At 44.4% G+C, this 19,022-nt stretch overlaps 1 protein-coding gene across 3 annotated transcripts in view; it reads right to left on the minus strand.

The window, feature by feature from the left end:
• The window catches only part of LOC126162967 (coiled-coil domain-containing protein 39), a 485,180-nt gene that overhangs the window by 106,665 nt on the left and 359,493 nt on the right, over positions 1-19,022 (minus strand). For all 3 annotated transcript variants that reach the window (XR_007535141.1, XM_049919812.1, XM_049919811.1), the window contains one exon: positions 12,775-13,029. Coding sequence is in view for 2 of the 3 variants with exons in the window: in XM_049919812.1 (XP_049775769.1) it covers positions 12,775-13,029 (255 nt within the window). In the remaining variant the exon portion in view is untranslated. The remainder of the gene's footprint in view (positions 1-12,774; positions 13,030-19,022) is intronic.

Here is a 19,022-nt window from a genome sequence, read left to right on the forward strand (position 1 = left end):
TGGAAGGCCGGAGTCGAGGGTATCTGCCAACCCTCGAGCCGGAACCTTCAAATACGGCTGGAAGTGACCCTCATGAAGAGGCCCCCGTCGTCCCACAACTGGAGCCCGGGACAGAACGGGCGACAAGCTGTCAAACTCCGGATCCTGTTCCACCTCGGGAGGGGCAAGACCCAGTGGCGGGGACGATGGGGAAGGGACGACCACAGGTGAACCAGCCTCCTGAGAAACCGGGCCTGCTAGGGGGGCCGGCTCTCGCTGGGGCATCTCGAACGATGGCGATGCCGGTGCTGGAGCTACTGGAGGCTGCCAAGGCTGAGAACCATCGCAGTGCGGCAGAGTCACAGCGGGGAGAGAAGGTAACGTCCCCTGCGAAACCAACACAGGTGCCGGCAATGGGGAAGCCGGTGTCCGAGAGGTCGGAGGGTGGGTGCCCGAACGTGGACGTAGCTGATTTTGGTGACGACATACCACCCGGTCCCCCGCCTGCAAGGTATAGAGCCAGCGGCCATTTCGGCGCAGGACCACCGCTGGTATCCAACGTGGATTGCGACCAAACCCACGGGCCCAGACTGACATACCCAGTGGAAAGCCAGGTACTCCGTTTTGTGAAGACTGGCGAGGACCAGGCCGGAGGAGGTGCAGCAGAGTCCTAGGTTGACACCCATGGAGGAGCTCTGCGGGGCTGCGTTCTCACATTGGTGTGGTCCGGTATGCCGTCAAGAAAAACGTCAATGCTTCCTCCGCAGGAAATTCGTGCACATACTTTTTCATCTGCGTCTTAAATGTACGCACCATACGCTTGGCTTCCCCATTCGATTGTGGATGGAAGGGGGGAGAGCAAACGTGCCGAATACCTAAGCGCCTACAAAAATCCTGGAAGGTCTGCGAAATAAACTGCGGTCCATTGTCCGAGACCAGGGTGATTGGCAGACCTTCCACAGAAAAGATTTTTGCTAGTGCCTGGATTGCAACTTCTGAAGTGCTTGAGGAGCAGCGAACCACATATGGGAATCGGGAATAAGCATCAATGACAATGAGCCAAAAGCCATTGAGAAACGGGCCCGCAAAATCGATGTGAACATGTTCCCATGCTTGGGTTGCCGGCGGCCATGAAGAGAACACTGCCCTGGGAGATGCTTGTTGGCTCGCACACTGGGAACAGGTGGCCACCAAATGCTCAATTTCTCTGTCAATACCGGGCCAGTACACATGTCTGCGAGCCAAGGTTTTAGTACGGGAAACACCCCAGTGCCCCGCATGTAATAACGTGAGGACCTCCCTTCGTAAACTTGCAGGAACAACCATGCGAGGAGCTGTATCATCGGTAGCCAGAAGGAGAACTCCTTCCAAGACCGAGAGTCGGTCTCGTAGAAGAAAATAATTACGAAGAGGGTCCGAGGCCCGGCCCGGAGGGCGGGATGACCACCCCTGCTGAATGAGGCGAACTACTTGCCGGAGAACCGGGTCAGCTGCCGTTTCCCTGGCGACTCGAGAACTAGTGATTGGGAAGCCATCAACCGCTTTGTGGGACGCCACATCCAAATGAAAACACATAATCTCCACTCGATAGAACATAGGATCCGGGCCCACCGGAAGACGGGAAAGAGCGTTGGCGTTGGCATGCTGTCCCGTAGGGCAAAAATGAATGTCATAATGGTACTTAGAGAGGAACAAGGCCCAGCACTGTAGTCTGTGGGCTGCCCTATCCGGAATCTGAGAGGCGGGGCCAAATAACGATATTAATGGCTTATGGTCAGTGATTAACTGAAACTTCGTGCCATACAAGAAAGGGTGAAACTTGGTAACAGCGTAGACAATGGCCAAAGCCTCTTTTTCCACCTGGGAGTAATGAGCCTGCGTGGGACTAAGCGTTTTAGACGCAAACGCCAGTGGTTGCTCGGAACCATCTGCATTGCGATGGGCCAGGACCGCCCCACCCCATACTGCGAAGCATCTATAGCCAGGACCAACGGCTTATGGGGATCAAAAGTAGCCAAACAAGGGGCTGACGTGAGGAGGCCCTTCAACGAGGTGAACGCTCGCTCGCATGCAGGCGACCAATCAAAAGGAACACCCTTGCGCAGAAGGCAGTACAGGGGGTGGGCTATAGTGGAAGCCCTGGGAATGAACCGGTGGTAATAGGCTATCTCGCCTAAAAAATGCTTGTAACTCTTTCAGCGAAGCGGGCCGAGGAAGGTTGACGATACCTTGAACCAAACTTCCTAGTGGCTGGATGCCGTGCCGAGAGATGGTGTAGCCCACATACTCAATGGACGGCTGGAAGAAGGTTGACTTATGCAGGTTGCAACGCAAGCTCACAGACCTGAATTTGAGAAAGAGGGTGCGAAGGTTGTGCAAGTGTTCCTTCGTGCTGCGGCCTGTGACAATTATGTCATCCACGTAATTAATACAATGAGGGATTGTCGACGTGACATGCTCAAGATAACGCTGGAATATCGCCGGGGCAATGGATATTCCAAAGGCCAACCGCTGGTATTGGTAAAGGCCAAACGGGGTGTTGACGACCGCCAGCCGTTTGGAGTCCTCATCAAGTGGTATCTGATGATAAGCCTCCGACAGATCGATTTTCGAAAAATATTGGCCTCCCACCACGGCGGAGAACAATTCATCAGCACAAGGCAAAGGATAGGTGTCCACCACCAATTGGGAATTAATGGTGGCCTTGAAATCGCCACAAAGACGTAATTTTCCCGAGGGCTTCCTTACAATAACGAGGGGCGAAGCCCACTCACTGGAATAAATGGGAAGAACGTCCCCTAGGGCTGTCAGCCGGTCTAGCTCTTCCTTTACCTGAGGGCGGAGAGCCAAGGGGATCTGCCTCGCGCGTAGAAAATGCGGGCGAGCCAACGCCTTCAACATTAAATGAGCTTCAAAATCTGAAACACACCCCAGGCCCTCCTCAAAAATATCTGGAAAGTCTGAGATCAAAGATTCCAATGATTGATAGGGAACGTCTTCGAAGACCAACTGTATGGTGTCAGCGATAGAAAAACCGAAAGCTTGAAAGGCATCCAGGCCAAAAAGGTTAGCGGAGCTCGCATCACTGACAACAATAAAAGTAATAGGCCGAGTGACTGATTTGTAAGTCACGTTGGTAGTGAATTGACCCAGTAGGGGAATGAACTGTTTACCATAACCGCGTAGACGCCGGTAAACTGGCGCCAATGGGGGCGATCCAAGGTCGGAATAAGTTTGTGCATTCAACAACGAAACCGCCGCGCCTGTATCTACTTGCAGTTGTAACCGGCGCGACCGAACCGACACCTCGATAAAGAGTTTGGGTGCCGATGCGTCGGGAGCCCGGCCCGATGAAACTTCCTGAATGTCAACGTCCATGTCCTCTGTATCTGCTTCCTTCGATTCTTTTGAGGCTGAGCGGCAAACTTTAGCAATGTGACCTTTTTTATTACATTTACGACAAACGGCCCAACGCTGGGGGCACTCTGACCAATCATAATGTATATAGCACGACGCACAGGACGGGAACAGGGGCCGGTGGCCGGAATTCTGTTTACGCACCGTGCAGGAGCAGCCGTAATGGCCGGATTGTACCGCTCGCACGTCGTTCACCCCGGACACAGTGGACGCGGCTGCGCCGCCCTGAACCGCCGCGATGTCGCACCATGCTTCCAGCTGTTGACCTGCTGCGTGAGAGACTTCATACGATTGAGCAATGGACAGGACTTCCTCGAGGGAAGGGTCTTCTAACTGTAGGGCCCGTTGCCGGATCTCCCTATCAGGGGCCGAACGAACAATGACGTCGCGTACCATAACGTGGGCATACGACTCTCGCGACTGCTCCGTGACAAAATGACACTTGCGACTAAGACCGTGCAGGGTAGCGGCCCACGCCCGGTAAGACTGATGGGGCTGTTTCTTGCATTGATAGAACTCGACCCTAGCCGCCACAACATGCGTGCGGCGGCGATAATATGAAGACAGCAATAAACACAATGCGTCAAAAGACAAGGACGAGGGTTCCTGCAACGGCGCTAGCTGCCGCAAAACTTGATACAGTGAGAGAGATATCCAAGACAAGAAGAGAGCACGACATACCTCCGCATCAGCCACATGAAACGCCCGGAAATGCTGCCGAAGGCAATGTTCATATGCGTCCCAATCCTCCGCCGTCTCGTCATACGGGGGAAAGGGAGGAGGGAACGGCACTGGAGCAGACGGCGTGGAGAGCAACGCCGGAAGCACTTGTTTCATGGTGGCCATGAGATCCATCTGCTGCACAATCAAAACCCACACCAAATCCTCAATGCCATGGAGAAGCTGCGAAACCGGAACAACGACGCAACACGCGAAAGAACGACCCTACTCGTCGCCAATTGTGTAGTAACACTGTTCACGTTTACGTCGCACTTCACTTAGCGTAGACCGGGACTGTCCTAGGCATGCCCGATGTTAAGTGACTGGGCACAGCCCGTGCTGCCAGAGTTGTTGTTGTTGTTGTTGTTATGCCGGCAGAGGTCGCGTCTGAAGTCTCGCGTGCCCTCTGGTGGACGGGACTCTACTTGCGGCAACTACCGTCCGTGACGCGCCGTGCCAATGTGCGCCTCCCGCGATCTTTCTGGTGGCTACTGCAGAGATCATGGCTGTCATGGTGTAGAGCATGCTAAGCAACAGGATATTATGCATTGCCAATGTACACCTGCTGCTTATCACCATTCATTGTAACTGATAACTCGCTGGTAGCCATGCCAATGTAAAAGGCCAGATAGTGTTTGCATAACAGCTCGTACATAACATGTGTCATTTCACCGGTGCCTCTTTCATTAATAGTATATTTTTGCCAGTTATAGGGCTGGTAAAGCTGGTGGTAGGAGGTTGCGTAGGGCAAGTCTTACAGCGGATGTGGTCACAGGGACAGGGAAATGGGTGCAGAATGAGCTTAGATCTGACAAGGATACTAAGAAAATACGGAGGGAGACAAAAAGCTATGCTAGGTATAGTAGACAAAATGTTAGATGAGCAAGATTACAGGAAGTCATAGCCCTCTCAAAGTAGCTGATGAATACATTCAAGACCAAAACAATAATACTGAGTGACCAGAAGTGTACTCCCAAGTTGTTTTTTGGAGGGATCAGCAGTAGCAGGATTGGATGTGATAGTCCAGGACATCTGCTTTTGAACTAGGGTGGTAGCAGTGACAGCTAGGATGAAAATGGTGGTGTATTGCTGTTAAGAATGTACATCTGAACAAATGTGTTTCCTTTGAAGTCCAACACTGACTTTCGGTAAAGATGAGATCAACATCAAGAAAAGTGGAATGGGATTAAGAACAGGACCATTCGAAATTTAATTGGGAGATTGTACTTGTAGATTCCGTGAATTTTAACAGGTCAGCCTTCCCATAAGTCCATATGACAGAGATGTCAGCATTGTATCTAAACCAAACCATGGGCTGAAGGCTTATGAATCACAGAAAGCCCCCTCCAAGTGACCCATGAAAAGACTGACATAGCAAGGAGCCATCCCGGGGCCCACGGCCATGCCTCTGATCTGTCTGTAGGTCTGCCCCTCAAAGGTAAAGTAGTTGTTGGTACGTATAAAGCTGATTAAAGTGAGCATGAATCAGGTCTGGAATCTGGTGGGCACTGATTTAAGAAATGTTCAGCAGCAGACAGATCATGTAATGTGACATGTGGGTATAGAAGGAGGTGGCATTAATAATGACAAGCAAGTTATGTGGTGGGAATGGGAGGGGCACAGATTTCATGTGATCCAGGAAGTGGTTGGCGTCTTTAACATAGGAGGGAAGTCTTGTACTATGGGTTGCAAGTGCTGATCAACTAAGGTGGATATACGTTTTGCGAATGCTTTGAAGCCTGCAACTATAGGATAGTGAGGATGATTGGGTTTCTGTGTATTGAGGTGTTAGTCCTTGTGTGTGTGGGGGGGGGACTGAGGATTTAAGGAGGGACTGCAGGTCAGTTTAAATCACAGAGATGGGATCTTGATGGCAGATGGTGTATGTAGAGGTGTCAGACAGCTGGCATTGACCTTCACTAACATACTCCTTTCGGCCAAGTATCGCAGTGGTAGATCCTTTGTCTGCTGGAAGGATAACAATAGAGTCATTAGCTTTTAGGGAGCACAGAATCCAGAGGACATATTAGGGTCATGTTGTATCGACATGAGGAAGAGTTGTGAAGCAATGGTGGGTGTGAGGAATTCTTGGAAGGCTTGAAGAGATGATTTCAAGATAGTGGAGGTGGATCAAATTGGGGTGCAGTTGGAACTGTTCAAAGGCAGGGTTCAATGTCAGGTTTGCTGTTTGAAATATTTTGGGATTGGGCTGTGAAGTGGTATTTCCAGTTGACATTATGTCACAAAAGCAAAACAGGTTTAGGACTGAAAGTGAGACCCTCAGATAATTCAGGAGGGATGAGTGCCTTAAATAAGAGTATGAGAACTCATGATCACAGGAACCAGTACAATCTTGCAGTGTTCTCAACCTATCAATGAAGGCATTCTCCCCTCATGAATTATCTATATTATCTAAGGGTCTAATTTTCAGCCCTAAACCTATTTTTCATCACGCTGCTCTGGTGGAGGACATACTTTCCTTCACACACAATGTCAACAGGAAATATCACTTTGCAGCCCAATCCCAAACACAGCAAACCTGACACTGGACTCTGCCCTGAGCCATTCTGATCACGATCTCAACTTGATACACCACCACTACCACAAAATCATCTCTTATAAGCCTTCCAAGAATTTCTAACATCCAGCATTGCTCAGATTGACCTAAAATCCCTCCTTGAAACCTCTGGGCCTCACAAGGACTAACACCTCAATCCATAGAACTTCTTACCTCACCCAAACCATGCATCTTCTTCCAAAGATCAACAAACCCAATCAACCGGCTCATCCCATAGTTGCTGGCTTCAAAGCACCCACCGAACAAAAAAACTGCCTTAGTTGATTTGCACCTGTAATCTATAGTACAAAAACTTACCTCCTATAATAAAGGCACCAATCATTTCGTAGATCGTCTGCAATCTGCGCCCCTTCCGCTTCCAGCACATACTTCATTTATCACCGTTAATGTCACCTCCCTCTATACCAACACCTCACATATGTAACTGGTTTGCCTGCTGCTGAACATTTCCTCGATCAGTGCTTAGTCTATGATGTCCTTGGTGCTCACCTTAATCAACTTTATATTAACCAACAACTGCTTTACCTTTGAGGGATGGGCACACAAACAGGTCAGGGGCATGGCCATGGGAACCAAGTTGGCTCTTCCTTATGCCAGCCTTCTCATGGATCACTTGAAGAGTGATTTTCTGGAATCCATAAATCTTCAGCCTCTGGTTTGTTTTGGATATGATGACATTTTTGCCATACGGAAGTATCGAGAGACTGACCTGTTAAAATTTTTGGAATCTCTAAATACATTCTGCCAATTAAATTTCACATGATCCTATTTGAAATCCCATGCCACTTTCCTTGATGTTAACCTCATCATCACCAAGGGTCATCTACACACTTCTGTTCATCACATTAAACCTACTAACAAACAACAATACTTACATTCTCACAGTTGCCCTCCTTTCCATGTCAAACATCCCTCCCAAACAGTGTTGGCATTCAAAGCAAACATATTTATTCAGATATAGATTCTTTACCCCAACACACCATCATTCTCACCGCAGCCTTCACTGGACACAATTACACCACCAGTTTGGTTCAAAAGTAGATTTCCTCGGCCATCACACCCAATCCTGGTACTGCTCATCCCTTCAAAAAACAACTGAGGAGCTCACCTCCCATCACTCAGTATTATCCTGGTCTTGAATGTATTAATCAGCTACTTTGACAAGGTCATGGCTTCCTAAAATCATGCCCTGAAATGATATCCATTAAGTCTGAGATATTGTCCACCACACCTAGAATAGCTTTTTGTTGCTCTCCCAATCTCTGCAGTGTCCTTGTCAGTCCCACTACATAACTTGCTTGTCACTATTAATGCCACCTCCCTCTATACCCACATCTCACATGACATGATCTGGCTGCTGCTGAACATTTCTTTAATCAGTGCTCACAAGATTCCAGACCTGATTCTTGCTCTCCTTAATCAGCTTTATATGTACTAACAACTACTTTACCTTTGAGGGGCAGACCTACAGACAGATCAGAGGCATGGCCGTGGGCACCGGGACGGCTCCTTGCTATGTCAATCTGCACCATACATCTCCTACACCTGTGACAATCGCAACTGTAAAACTTGCCTATGCAACCTCCTACCACCATCACCTACACTAGCCCTGTAATTGGCAAAACATGTACTATCAAAGGGAGAGCCACCTGCAAAATGACATGTCGTGTACCAGCTGTCATGTAAGCACTGTTCAGCCTTTTATGTTGGCAGGACTACCACAAAGTTATAGGCTATATACTGATAACACACAGTATTCTCTTGCTGAGGATGGTCTACAACATGACAGTCATGGCCTCAGTGCCCGTTTTATCTCACATGTCATCTGGTTTCTTCCGCCAGACACCAGTGACCCAGAACTCCGCAGGTGGGAACTGTCATACAAGATGTCCTTGTTTCTCACCACCCACCTGGTCTCAATCCATGTTAATTTCCTATGTCTCAGCATTTCTTCTCAGTAATGATTCCTTTCCTCACTCCCTTTTTGTTTTTGATATCTTTTATTTTCTGAGATGTCTGTTCTTCTCAGCCCCCAACCTCTACCACATACAACGCATTTAGCTTTCTGCTCTTATTAATTCATGCACATTGTTTTGTCAGTAATCACTGTTTTTCATTTTACCCTTTCTTCCAACTTTAGGCTCTCAGGTTTTAAAATCTCTTATGGTGCAGTCCCTAATAATCAGTCTTTCCTTCACATCCTGTCCGGTAAGTTTGCTAACCTGGGGCTCTCGGCGAGTTTTCTGAACTCTACCTATTTCCTGCCCCTCTTCCTTCCCCTTCAACCCTTCTGTCTGAAATAGGAGCCACTGGCTACAAAAGCTTGTATATTTCAATACCTTTATATATATTTTCTCCTGCTGCCATTTGGTGAGTATACTTTTTATGCATCCATTTACATTAGATGTGATACATAGAAAGATTAAAGAAGTCTCCTGATAAAAAGTAACTCTATGAATATCAGGAGCTCAGATGGTGAGACACTGGAAAACTGAAAGGTGGAAGGAATATGTAGAATATCTATGCAAGGGAAAGAAACTTGAAAGTAGGATAGGGAAAAGGAAGTACGTGAAGACAGGGAGGAATATATGATACTATGAGAATAATTTGACAGAGCACGAGAAGACGTAAGTTGCAACCAGAGACCAACAGAAATATTCTCTCTAAATTATTAAGATCTTTGTGAGAAGCAAAAATGACATAACTATTCCATTTGGTATGAAATATATGTACAGACAATATACCCTTAGACTTAAAGAAGAATGTAATAATCCCAAAAATTATTCACACACAAACAGAAAGACTAGCAGAGCCCAACCTCAGGGAAGATTAGTTACAATGTAACAATGACCCATGACTTCTCTTAGAATATAGATTGGAAAAAAATCGAACTTTCATTTATATCATTTGTAGATTTATAGAAAGCATTTCATAATATTGTCTGGAGGACACTCCCTGAAATTATCAAGGTAGGATAAAATTCAACTTGTGTAGTCACCAGATTGCAGCAATAAGAGTCAAAGGAGATGAAAGGAAGGCAGAAATTCGGAATGGAATGAGAATAGGGTCTTATTCAATCTGTAGTTTGAGTAAGTAATAAAGGAAACCAGGAAAAAATTTGGAATTGGAAAAGGAATTGAAGTTCATGAGGAAGAAATTAAAACTGATCACTTGTTGATGATACTGTAATTCTATCACAGATGGCAAAAACTTGGAAGGGCAATTGAAGAGAATGGCTACTATCTTGGAAAGAGATCATAAGCTGACCACAAATAAAACAAGGGTAATGTAGTGTTCTCAAGCTGAAACAGGTGATGATGCTGAGACAATTAAATTTGGAAATCAGACAGTGAAAATAGGAGATGAATTGTGTTATTTTTGGCGCAAAATATCTGATGATGGCAGAAGTAAAGAGGAAATAAATATAGATTGCATTAGTGAGAAATTCATTTCTGAAAAATGAGAAATTTATTAACAAGAAATATAAAGTTAAGTGTGAGGAAGTGTTCTGTGGAGGTATTTGTGATGAGTGTACCCTTGCACAAAAGTGAAACAGGGGTGATAATCAATAGAGACATGAAGAGAACAGAAGCTCTAAAAATGTGCACTACACGAGAAGATTGCTGAAGTTTATATGGTTAGATGGGATAATTAATGAAGAGTTACAGAATCGAATCACAAAGAAAAATTTTACAGCCCGATTAAAAGAAAGGATCATTTGACATGACACAGAGTGGGGCATCAAGCAATATAAGTTTGGTAATGGAACGAAGAGTGTGAAGAAGGGGGGCCTGTAGAGAGAAACGAAGACCTGACTGCAGCTGCAGTAAGCAGATTCAAGTGGATGTTGGCTGCAATAATTACGCAGGAATGAAAAGGTTTGCATTGGATAGACTAGTGAGGAGAGCTGTATCAACCAGAACTGGATTGATGACTACAACAGCAAGAAGTCTTCAAATTGATGCAGAAAACAGCACACAAAACATGTTAATATTGTACATGCTTGTGTCTAAGTCAAGTTTCTCAGTGCCATTGGCAGGACAAACATACACAGGTTGCGCTATGATGTAATACACCATTTTTCCTGTTTAGATGACTTGAGAATGGTTCTAGTACACAAAACCAATCATCAATTAAATAAAAAAAACTGAATTTTGCAACTTCGGTTGTTTTCTACATCAAACTGGTTAACACAAGTTCATCATTAGAATGAAATTATTTTCCTCCATAATAAGTTCAAAACTTCAACATGTAAAGCACAACATTTTTAAAATGAATTGGAAGTCAGATTTTAAGAAAAATAACTCGTATTCAGGTGGTTCATTGTGACTCAGATATTTTGTGGCTTCCATATGTCACTTAAGACAAATTTCAGGATGGTTCTTTTAACACACCTAGAGCAAATTTTGTCCACCATGCAGAAAATCTGAGACAGTTCTTCATCTTAAAGATGCCTCTGCTAGTGGGATATTAAACTACTGTATCAGATATGAATGATAATCTTTTTTCAGTATCACGATGGACACAAAACCTGGATTTTATACTAGATCCCCTGAAGTCACAGTTCAACATCACGTCACACCGAAAGTTGAACATTGGACATCTTCTTGAAACAGTTTCTTCAAAACATCTTAGCAGTGTCCAATTCTTGTATGAAAAAAGAACAGATAAAGACCTTAAATGCCTTTATGCAACACAAAAACTTACAAAAATACTTCCACCTGAAATAAAACAAAAATTAGTTAAGTTCAAACCTTTAATAGTGTCATATACATCAACACAACAAAAATAGTGAAAAGTCCAAACGATTCAAGTTAGCTATGAATACTTGTGTAAGTTATGCGTGCAACATTTAGGTTGTTTTATCTATCAGTCCTTCCTGTATTCAGTTAGGTTGGCTGCAACCAGATAGGTTGAGCCATATTCACATGTTTTGTTTACTTCATCAGTTTCTTAGTCACCGGTGTCCCTCAGCACCTCTCCTCACATATCAGATAACCATCGTTTTTCCATAGCTGCATCACCAAATCGAATATGTCCAACATCTTGTGTAACACTAAATCTCCTTCTCCATTTCAGCCACATGTGTGGAACAATTACCCTGTAACCTACATCTTATTCTAAATCACTCTGAATTCAAGAGAAGATTAAAGCCTTATCTGCTATCATTACTACAGGTTCCCCTCTAGGCAAAACCCAACTGTCTTCTGTCTATCCTACAAGGAACCAGGATGTCTGTCACAGTGTAAATCCCTATATTTTCCTCGAGCCTTTCTATTTATGTTCTTTCCTTCTGTATCATCTGCTAATCTTACTCAATTGTTCCTCTTTCTTCTTCTGACCAATCATCTTCTTCTCCACATTGATTCCTCCTGTACTGGTAGATGTTGCTACTCACATTCAACAAGAATATAATGAGGAAGTTGCTGGCTTTTCTTAAATTTCATATATACTCAGTATTACACATAATGTTAGTATTATAATAATTATTATTATCATTATGACCTATCCTTTTCATGTGCAATATAAATTGCAATATTGTCTTGTTAAATGATGTCTGGTTAGATGTAAGAAGGGATCTGAAGGCTCTAATCTTATCAGGAGAAATAAATGGATAAATAAATAAATTCTAACCTCATTTCTATCTAAGAGGAACTAATAACCAGGTTGAAGCACCTATATGTATCACTGCAAGGAGCTTTTGACTTATTAAAGAAACAGTACCTGTAAAATTTCTTCACCAGACAAATAGTGACCAAAAAATAAATAAGAAAAATAGATTGTTCTTTGTTTCTTGAGCTTCTGGTCACTATTCCAAGTGAAAGAATATTATAAAAGTGTTTAATAAGAGAAGAGTTAGGTGATTAAATTAGTTTCCTCACCCTGTACAGCGGTAAAGTTAAATTCATAACTAACAGCATGGTGACGGCAAGCACTTAAGTTTTCTGTGAATACAATAAGCAGCTGAATTACTGCTTAGTGAAAAAAAAATTCTGAGTTTACATGAATGTTCAATATTGATAAGTTAATATTCTATTTGTTTCATTTATTTTTCAGAATGGTAAGTTTAAAATTATTACCCTTTGTAATTCAAGCTGTTGTCTTTCAAGTGAGAACACATGGTTGTCTTCATTGGCTAATGCCCTCTCTGCTTGACTGACACGGAACTGCAACATATTTACTTCTAGTTGTCGTTCCTGGGAACGTTCCTTCAATACCATCAGCTGGCGCTGACCACCCTCTGCAAGATGTGCTGCATCCCTTCGCCTTCCCTGTAACCTTTCTAGTTCTGCAGTATGCTTGGTAACCTCAGTTGTCAGTCCATGAACACTCTTCTGTAAAGTTTTATACAAATTATTAATCAAGGGACAACTGAATATTTGCATGAATAATCAATAGCTGTGATGACATGTGCTAAGGATAATGGTAATAATGGGTATTTAAAATTTATCATCATTTATGAAAAATGTAAAATAGTAACAAGGTAGGCCTTATATTAATTATACGTTTCTTGAAGGTTAGTTTAAACTTTTTCTGTCAAGTAACTGGAACATGTACTTATACATATAGCAACTGCTACACAATTGGTCACATTGCAAACACTGTCAATGACCATAAAATAAAAGTGAAGTGAGAAACGGGTTATTTTCACTCCTTTTAAGTAAGTTATGTGGTGAGCCAGCTTTTACTACCACACCCAAGCTCTAAGTTCAGGGTGTAGGCTCAGATAATCGTAATTGATCAAACACATGATTACATAATAATAAATTTCTTGGCATCAGTTGGTACATTAAGGACTTAGAGGTAATGACTGAAATGTTCACACGCTGTGGTCGAGTGACTGCCGTAAATAGAATGACCACTGATCTCAAAGGATGCATGTTACTCAGTGATTAAGGGAGTAGTAAGATCTCACAGCTGTGGGAAGACAAAGGACACAGATTTGGCTAAACACACCAATTACTTCCTGTCTTGCAGGGTGCCATTTAATTTGTGGATGCAACAGAATGGAGTGAATGATCGGCGCGTGTTCAGATTTGCGAAACCGTTGGTGGGGAGTGCACATTGTACTCGAGCCATGTGGTAGGCAGCTGACAGAGTCCACGATTGGTGTGAACATTCACACACTACAGAGGTATAGAGCACACTGGCTTTTGCTTTGTGCCTTCTGCACCTGTGGGCACAGCAAGATGTGCACTGCACCACTATCACAGGTTGGCCTAATGGTAAAATTTGCATTCATGGACAAATACTAGTGTGCTGCCATCCTTGAAACTCTGTGATAAGGCTGCCTCACAGATCCACACTTGGCGAGCAGAGAGCAAAAGCAATAGATCTGCAGCACACAGGTGTTTGGGCCTTGCATGCTTTGTGCTGACATCAGCGCAAGTGTGATGACGGTAGGCCAGTTAATGGTGACTGGATGGCATGGAGGACACTGGTACATGAACAAAGTCTGGCTAACATGAATAAAAGATATGAATACATCATTTACATGGATGCGTTGTTCAAAAGGCAATGAGTTCCTGACACATCCAACGCGGAAACACAGTGTGGCCCTCGACGCATGACACTGCGTGACACTGGGGGCGTGGAGACTATGGAGAGTCTAGGCTTGTGCAAACACAGATTTGTTGGGACTTGAATGCAATTTCGGAAACTGCAATAGACAAGCCTGGAGATGTGCAGGGTGGTGTCTGGAGGTTGATGGGAACACAATGCAGAGACTGATGTGGGAGTCAATGCGGCCTCAATGCCTGATGCAGTCACATTCTGTGACACGTGACAGCACATCCAGGAGCTGCAACAGACAAACAGCTGGTGAGACGGGAAGTGAAGTCCTGAGCTCAACTGGAGAAGAGATCACAGCTGATAAGGCGGCCCGATGGAGACAGTGCCTAAATGGCAGGCAGCAGGCGGGTTGCGTGCTAGCTGCTTCATGCAGTATGATGTCATTATAATGCAGCATGGGTGTTTGAAACACCCACGGCAGCCATCTTGCATGAACTAGTCCGCTGGCTGCTGTGGCAGGGGCAGTGAGCGCACCTGTGAATGTCATGGTCCAAGCATCTGTCTGGGTGGGGTGGGGTAGGCTGAGGTGTACATGGCTTCTAGTTGGCGGTTGGCAGAGTCGGTGAGTCACCGGTAGCTACGTGACTGGGCTCTGCCTGACCAGTTGTCAGGTCCTCCACTTGGTGAAAGAAGTGGATGTCAGTTAGAACAGTCAGAACGTAAGCTGGCTTGACTTTGTCAATGGCAACTTTAGTTGGCTTGCCATAGCATTTGATCTGCAGAGTTTTCTCATAGTGGTCCTGAGAAGCACAAGCTAAAAGGTGGCTATACTGTGCCTATGCACTGTAAATCAGCATGAACAGATACTCTGCCAGAGCTATGCCACGTCATCGACTGTGGTCGGGGACCAGCCATCTGACCATGCACACATTCTACTAGTGGTGGGAATGAGGCATCATGTGACAGTGGTACCATCATCATCATCATCATCATTTAAGACTGATTATGCCTTTCAGTGTTCAGTCTGGAGCATAGCCCCCTTATAAAATTCCTCCATGATCCCCCATTCAGTGCTAACATTGGTGCCTCTTCTGATGCTAAACCTATTACTTCAAAATCATTCTTAACCGAATCCAGGTACCTTCTCCTTGGTCTGCCCTGACTCCTCCTACCCTCTACTGCTGAACCCATGAGTCTCCGGGGTAACCTTGCTTCTCTCATGTGTGTAACATGACCCCAACATCTAAGCCTGTTCGCCCTGACTGCTACATCTATAGAGTTCATTCCCAGTTTTTCTTTGATTTCCTCATTGTGGACACCCTCCTGCCATTGTTCCCATCTACTAGTACCTGCAATCAGCGTAGCTACTTTCATATCCGTAACCACAACCTTGTTGATAAGGTAACCTGAATCCACCCAGCTTTCGCTCCCATACAACAAAGTTGGTCGAAAGATTGAACGGTGCACAGATAACTTGGTCTTGGTACTGACTTCCTTCTTGCAGAAGAGAGTAGATCGTAGCTGAGCGCTCACTGCATTAGCTTTGCTACACCTCGCTTCCAGTTCTTTCACTATGTTGCCATCCTGTGAGAATATGCATCCTAAGTACTTGAAAACGTCCACCTGTTCTAACTTTGTTCCTCCTATTTGGCACTCAATCCGTTTATATCTCTTTTCCACTAACATTACTTTCGTTTTGGAGATGCTAATCTTCATATCATAGTCCTTACATTTCTGATCTAGCTCTGAAATATTACTTTTCAAACTTTCAATCGAATCTGCCATCACAACTAAGTCATCTGCATATGCAAAACTGCTTATTTTGTGTTCACATATCTTAATCTCACCCAGCCAGTCTATTGTTTTCAACATATGATCCATAAATAATATGAACAACAGTGGAGACAGGTTGCAGCCTTGTCTTACCCCTGAAACTACTCTGAACCATGAACTCAATTTACCGTCAACTCTAACTGCTGCCTGACTATCCATGTAAAGACCTTTAATTGCTTGCAAAAGTTTGCCTCCTATTCCATAATCTCAAACAACAGACAATAACTTCCTCCTAGGAACCTGGTCATATGCCTTTTCTAGATCTATAAAGCATAGATACAATGCCCTGTTACACTCATAACACTTCTCCATTATTTGCCGTAATCTAAAGATCTGGTCCTGACAACCTCTAAGAGGCCTAAACCCACACTGATTTTCATCCAGTTGGTTCTCAACTAATACTTGCACTTTCCTTTCAACAATACCTGAGAAGATTTTACCCACATCGCTGATTAAAGAGATACCTCTGTAGTTGTTACAATCTTTTCTGTTTCCATGTTTAAAGAATGGTGTGATCACTGCTTTTGTCCAGTCTGATGTAACCTGTCCTGACTCCCAAGCCATTTCAATTATCCTGTGTAGCCATTTAAGACCTGACATTCACTGTATTTGATGAGTTCCGACTTAATTTCATCCACCCCAGCTGCTTTATTGCACTGCAATCTACTGACCATTTTCTCCACTTACTCAAATGTGATCCTATTTCCATCGTCATTCCTATCCTATTGTACCTCGAAATATGAAACATTACTGATTGTATTTTCACCTACATTGAGCAACTCTTCAAAATATTCCCTCCACCTGTCCAAGGAATCCACAGGATTCACCAGCAGTTTTCCTGACCTGTCCAAAATACTTGTCATTTCCTTCTTACCTCCCTTTTGAAGACTGCTAATTACACTCAAGAATGGTTTTCCAGCAGCTTGACCTATAGTCTCCAACCTGTTTCCAAAGTCTTCCAAAGATTTCTTCTTGGATGCTGCAATTATCTGTTTGGCTTTGTTTCTTTCTTCAACATAACTTTCTCTGTCTACCTGAGTTCTAGTATGTAGCCATTTTTGATATGCCTTCTTTTTCCTTTTACAGGCTGCCTTGACTGTGTCATTCCACCAAGCTGTTTGCTTCGTCCTACTTTTACACACTACTGTTCCAAGACATTCCTTAGCCACTTCTACTACTGTGTCCCTGTACCTTGTCCATTCCTTTTCCAATGACTGTAATTGACTACATTCAACTACCTGGTACCTTTCTGAGATCACTGTTAAGTACTTGTGCCTGATTTCCTTATCCTGAAGTTTCTCCACTCTTATCCTCCTACATATGGACCTGACCTCCTGCACTTTCGGCTTCACAATCTCAATTTCACTGCAGATTAAATAATGATCAGTGTCATCAAAGAATCCCCTAAATACACGTGTGTCCCTCACAGCCTTCCTGAATTCCTGATCTGTTATTATATAGTCAATGACAGATCTGGTTCCCCTGCCTTCCCAAGTATACCGGTGAATGTTCTATGTTTAAAAAAGGAGTTTGTGATTACTAAGCCCATACTGGCACAGAAATCCAAGAGTTGTTTCCCGTTCCTGTTGGCCTCCATATCCTCTCCAAATTTACCCATAACCTTTTCATACCCTTCTGTTTTATTTCCAATCCTGGCATTAAAATCACCCATGAGCAGAACACTGTCCTTGTCCTTTACTCTAACAACTACATCACTGAGTGCCTCATAAAAACTATCCATCTTATCTTGATCTGTCCCTTCACAATGCGAATATACTGACACAATCCTAATTTTCTTGTTAGACACTGTCAAATCTATCCACATCATTCGTTCGTTTACATACCTTATTGCAACTACGCTGGGTTCCATTTCTTTCCTGATGTAAAGCCCTACACCCCATTGTGCTATTCCTGCTTTGACTCCTGACAGGTACACCTTCTATTCTCCCACTTCCTCTTCTTTCTCACCCCTTACCGGAATGTCACTAACAGCTAAAACGTCCAGCTCCAACTTACTTGCAGCCTCTGCCAGTTCTACCTTCTTCCCAGAGTAGCCCGCATTGGTATTAATAGCTCCCCATCTCATTACCATTTGTTTGCCAAGTTGTATCTTAGGAGTCCCTGGTTTGTCAGTTAGAGGTGGGACTCCGTCACCTCCAAAGGTCCGAGGCATTTTGCTCTGATTGTTACCAGCATCATATTTTAAGTACCAGGGAAGCAGGTTGCTAGCCTTACTTGCTCCGAGTCCCACTGAGTTTTACCCGTAATGGTTGAGGGACTAACTGGTGGATTTGGTAGTCTTTGCTGTATGAGCACAAAGGTGACCACGACTCGGAATATGTCCGAGATGCCCAGCCTTATTCCAAAGTAACTGGTATCCCAACTGTCGGGACCACTTACTTGGCCACTCATATGTTGCCCATGGTTCATGAACTAGGACATGACTACAGGAACCCACACCATGAACCACAGTTCAGTGGTACCTCCTACAAGAATTCAACAGGGATGGTGAGCGATTGACCATAGATGAGACTGCAAGTGTAACGGCAATCTCATCCTTCAGTGTTACTCGGAGGCTGATGAGTATGATTGGAAGTGCCTCTGTCCAGGTGACATCATGACACCTCAGGAACACTTTCAGTGTTCGATGGAGCCATTCAACCAACCCATTAGACATTGAGCGATAGCCACACAACACACAATCAGGTGACACACGTAAACAGTGCGCTGTTGAACTGGCGGCTGCAATCTGTTGTTATTACATGACTGAGGCAGCTGAAGTGAGCCATCTTGGTGTCAACAAAGGCAGTAGTGATGGTCTTGGCTGTGATATCTGGTACTGGTGTTGCCTCTGGCCAGTGCGTGAAATAGTCCGCCTTGTCAGTAGTCATCTCTTGCTTTGGAACAGAGGAAACATGCTGACATTGTCTGTGTGGACATGTGCGAAGCAGTGCATCACAGAAAGGAAGGAGCCAATGGGTGG

The sequence above is a fragment of the Schistocerca cancellata genome, chromosome 2 (assembly GCF_023864275.1).
Source record: "Schistocerca cancellata isolate TAMUIC-IGC-003103 chromosome 2, iqSchCanc2.1, whole genome shotgun sequence".
NCBI classification, from domain to species: Eukaryota; Metazoa; Arthropoda; class Insecta; order Orthoptera; family Acrididae; genus Schistocerca; species Schistocerca cancellata.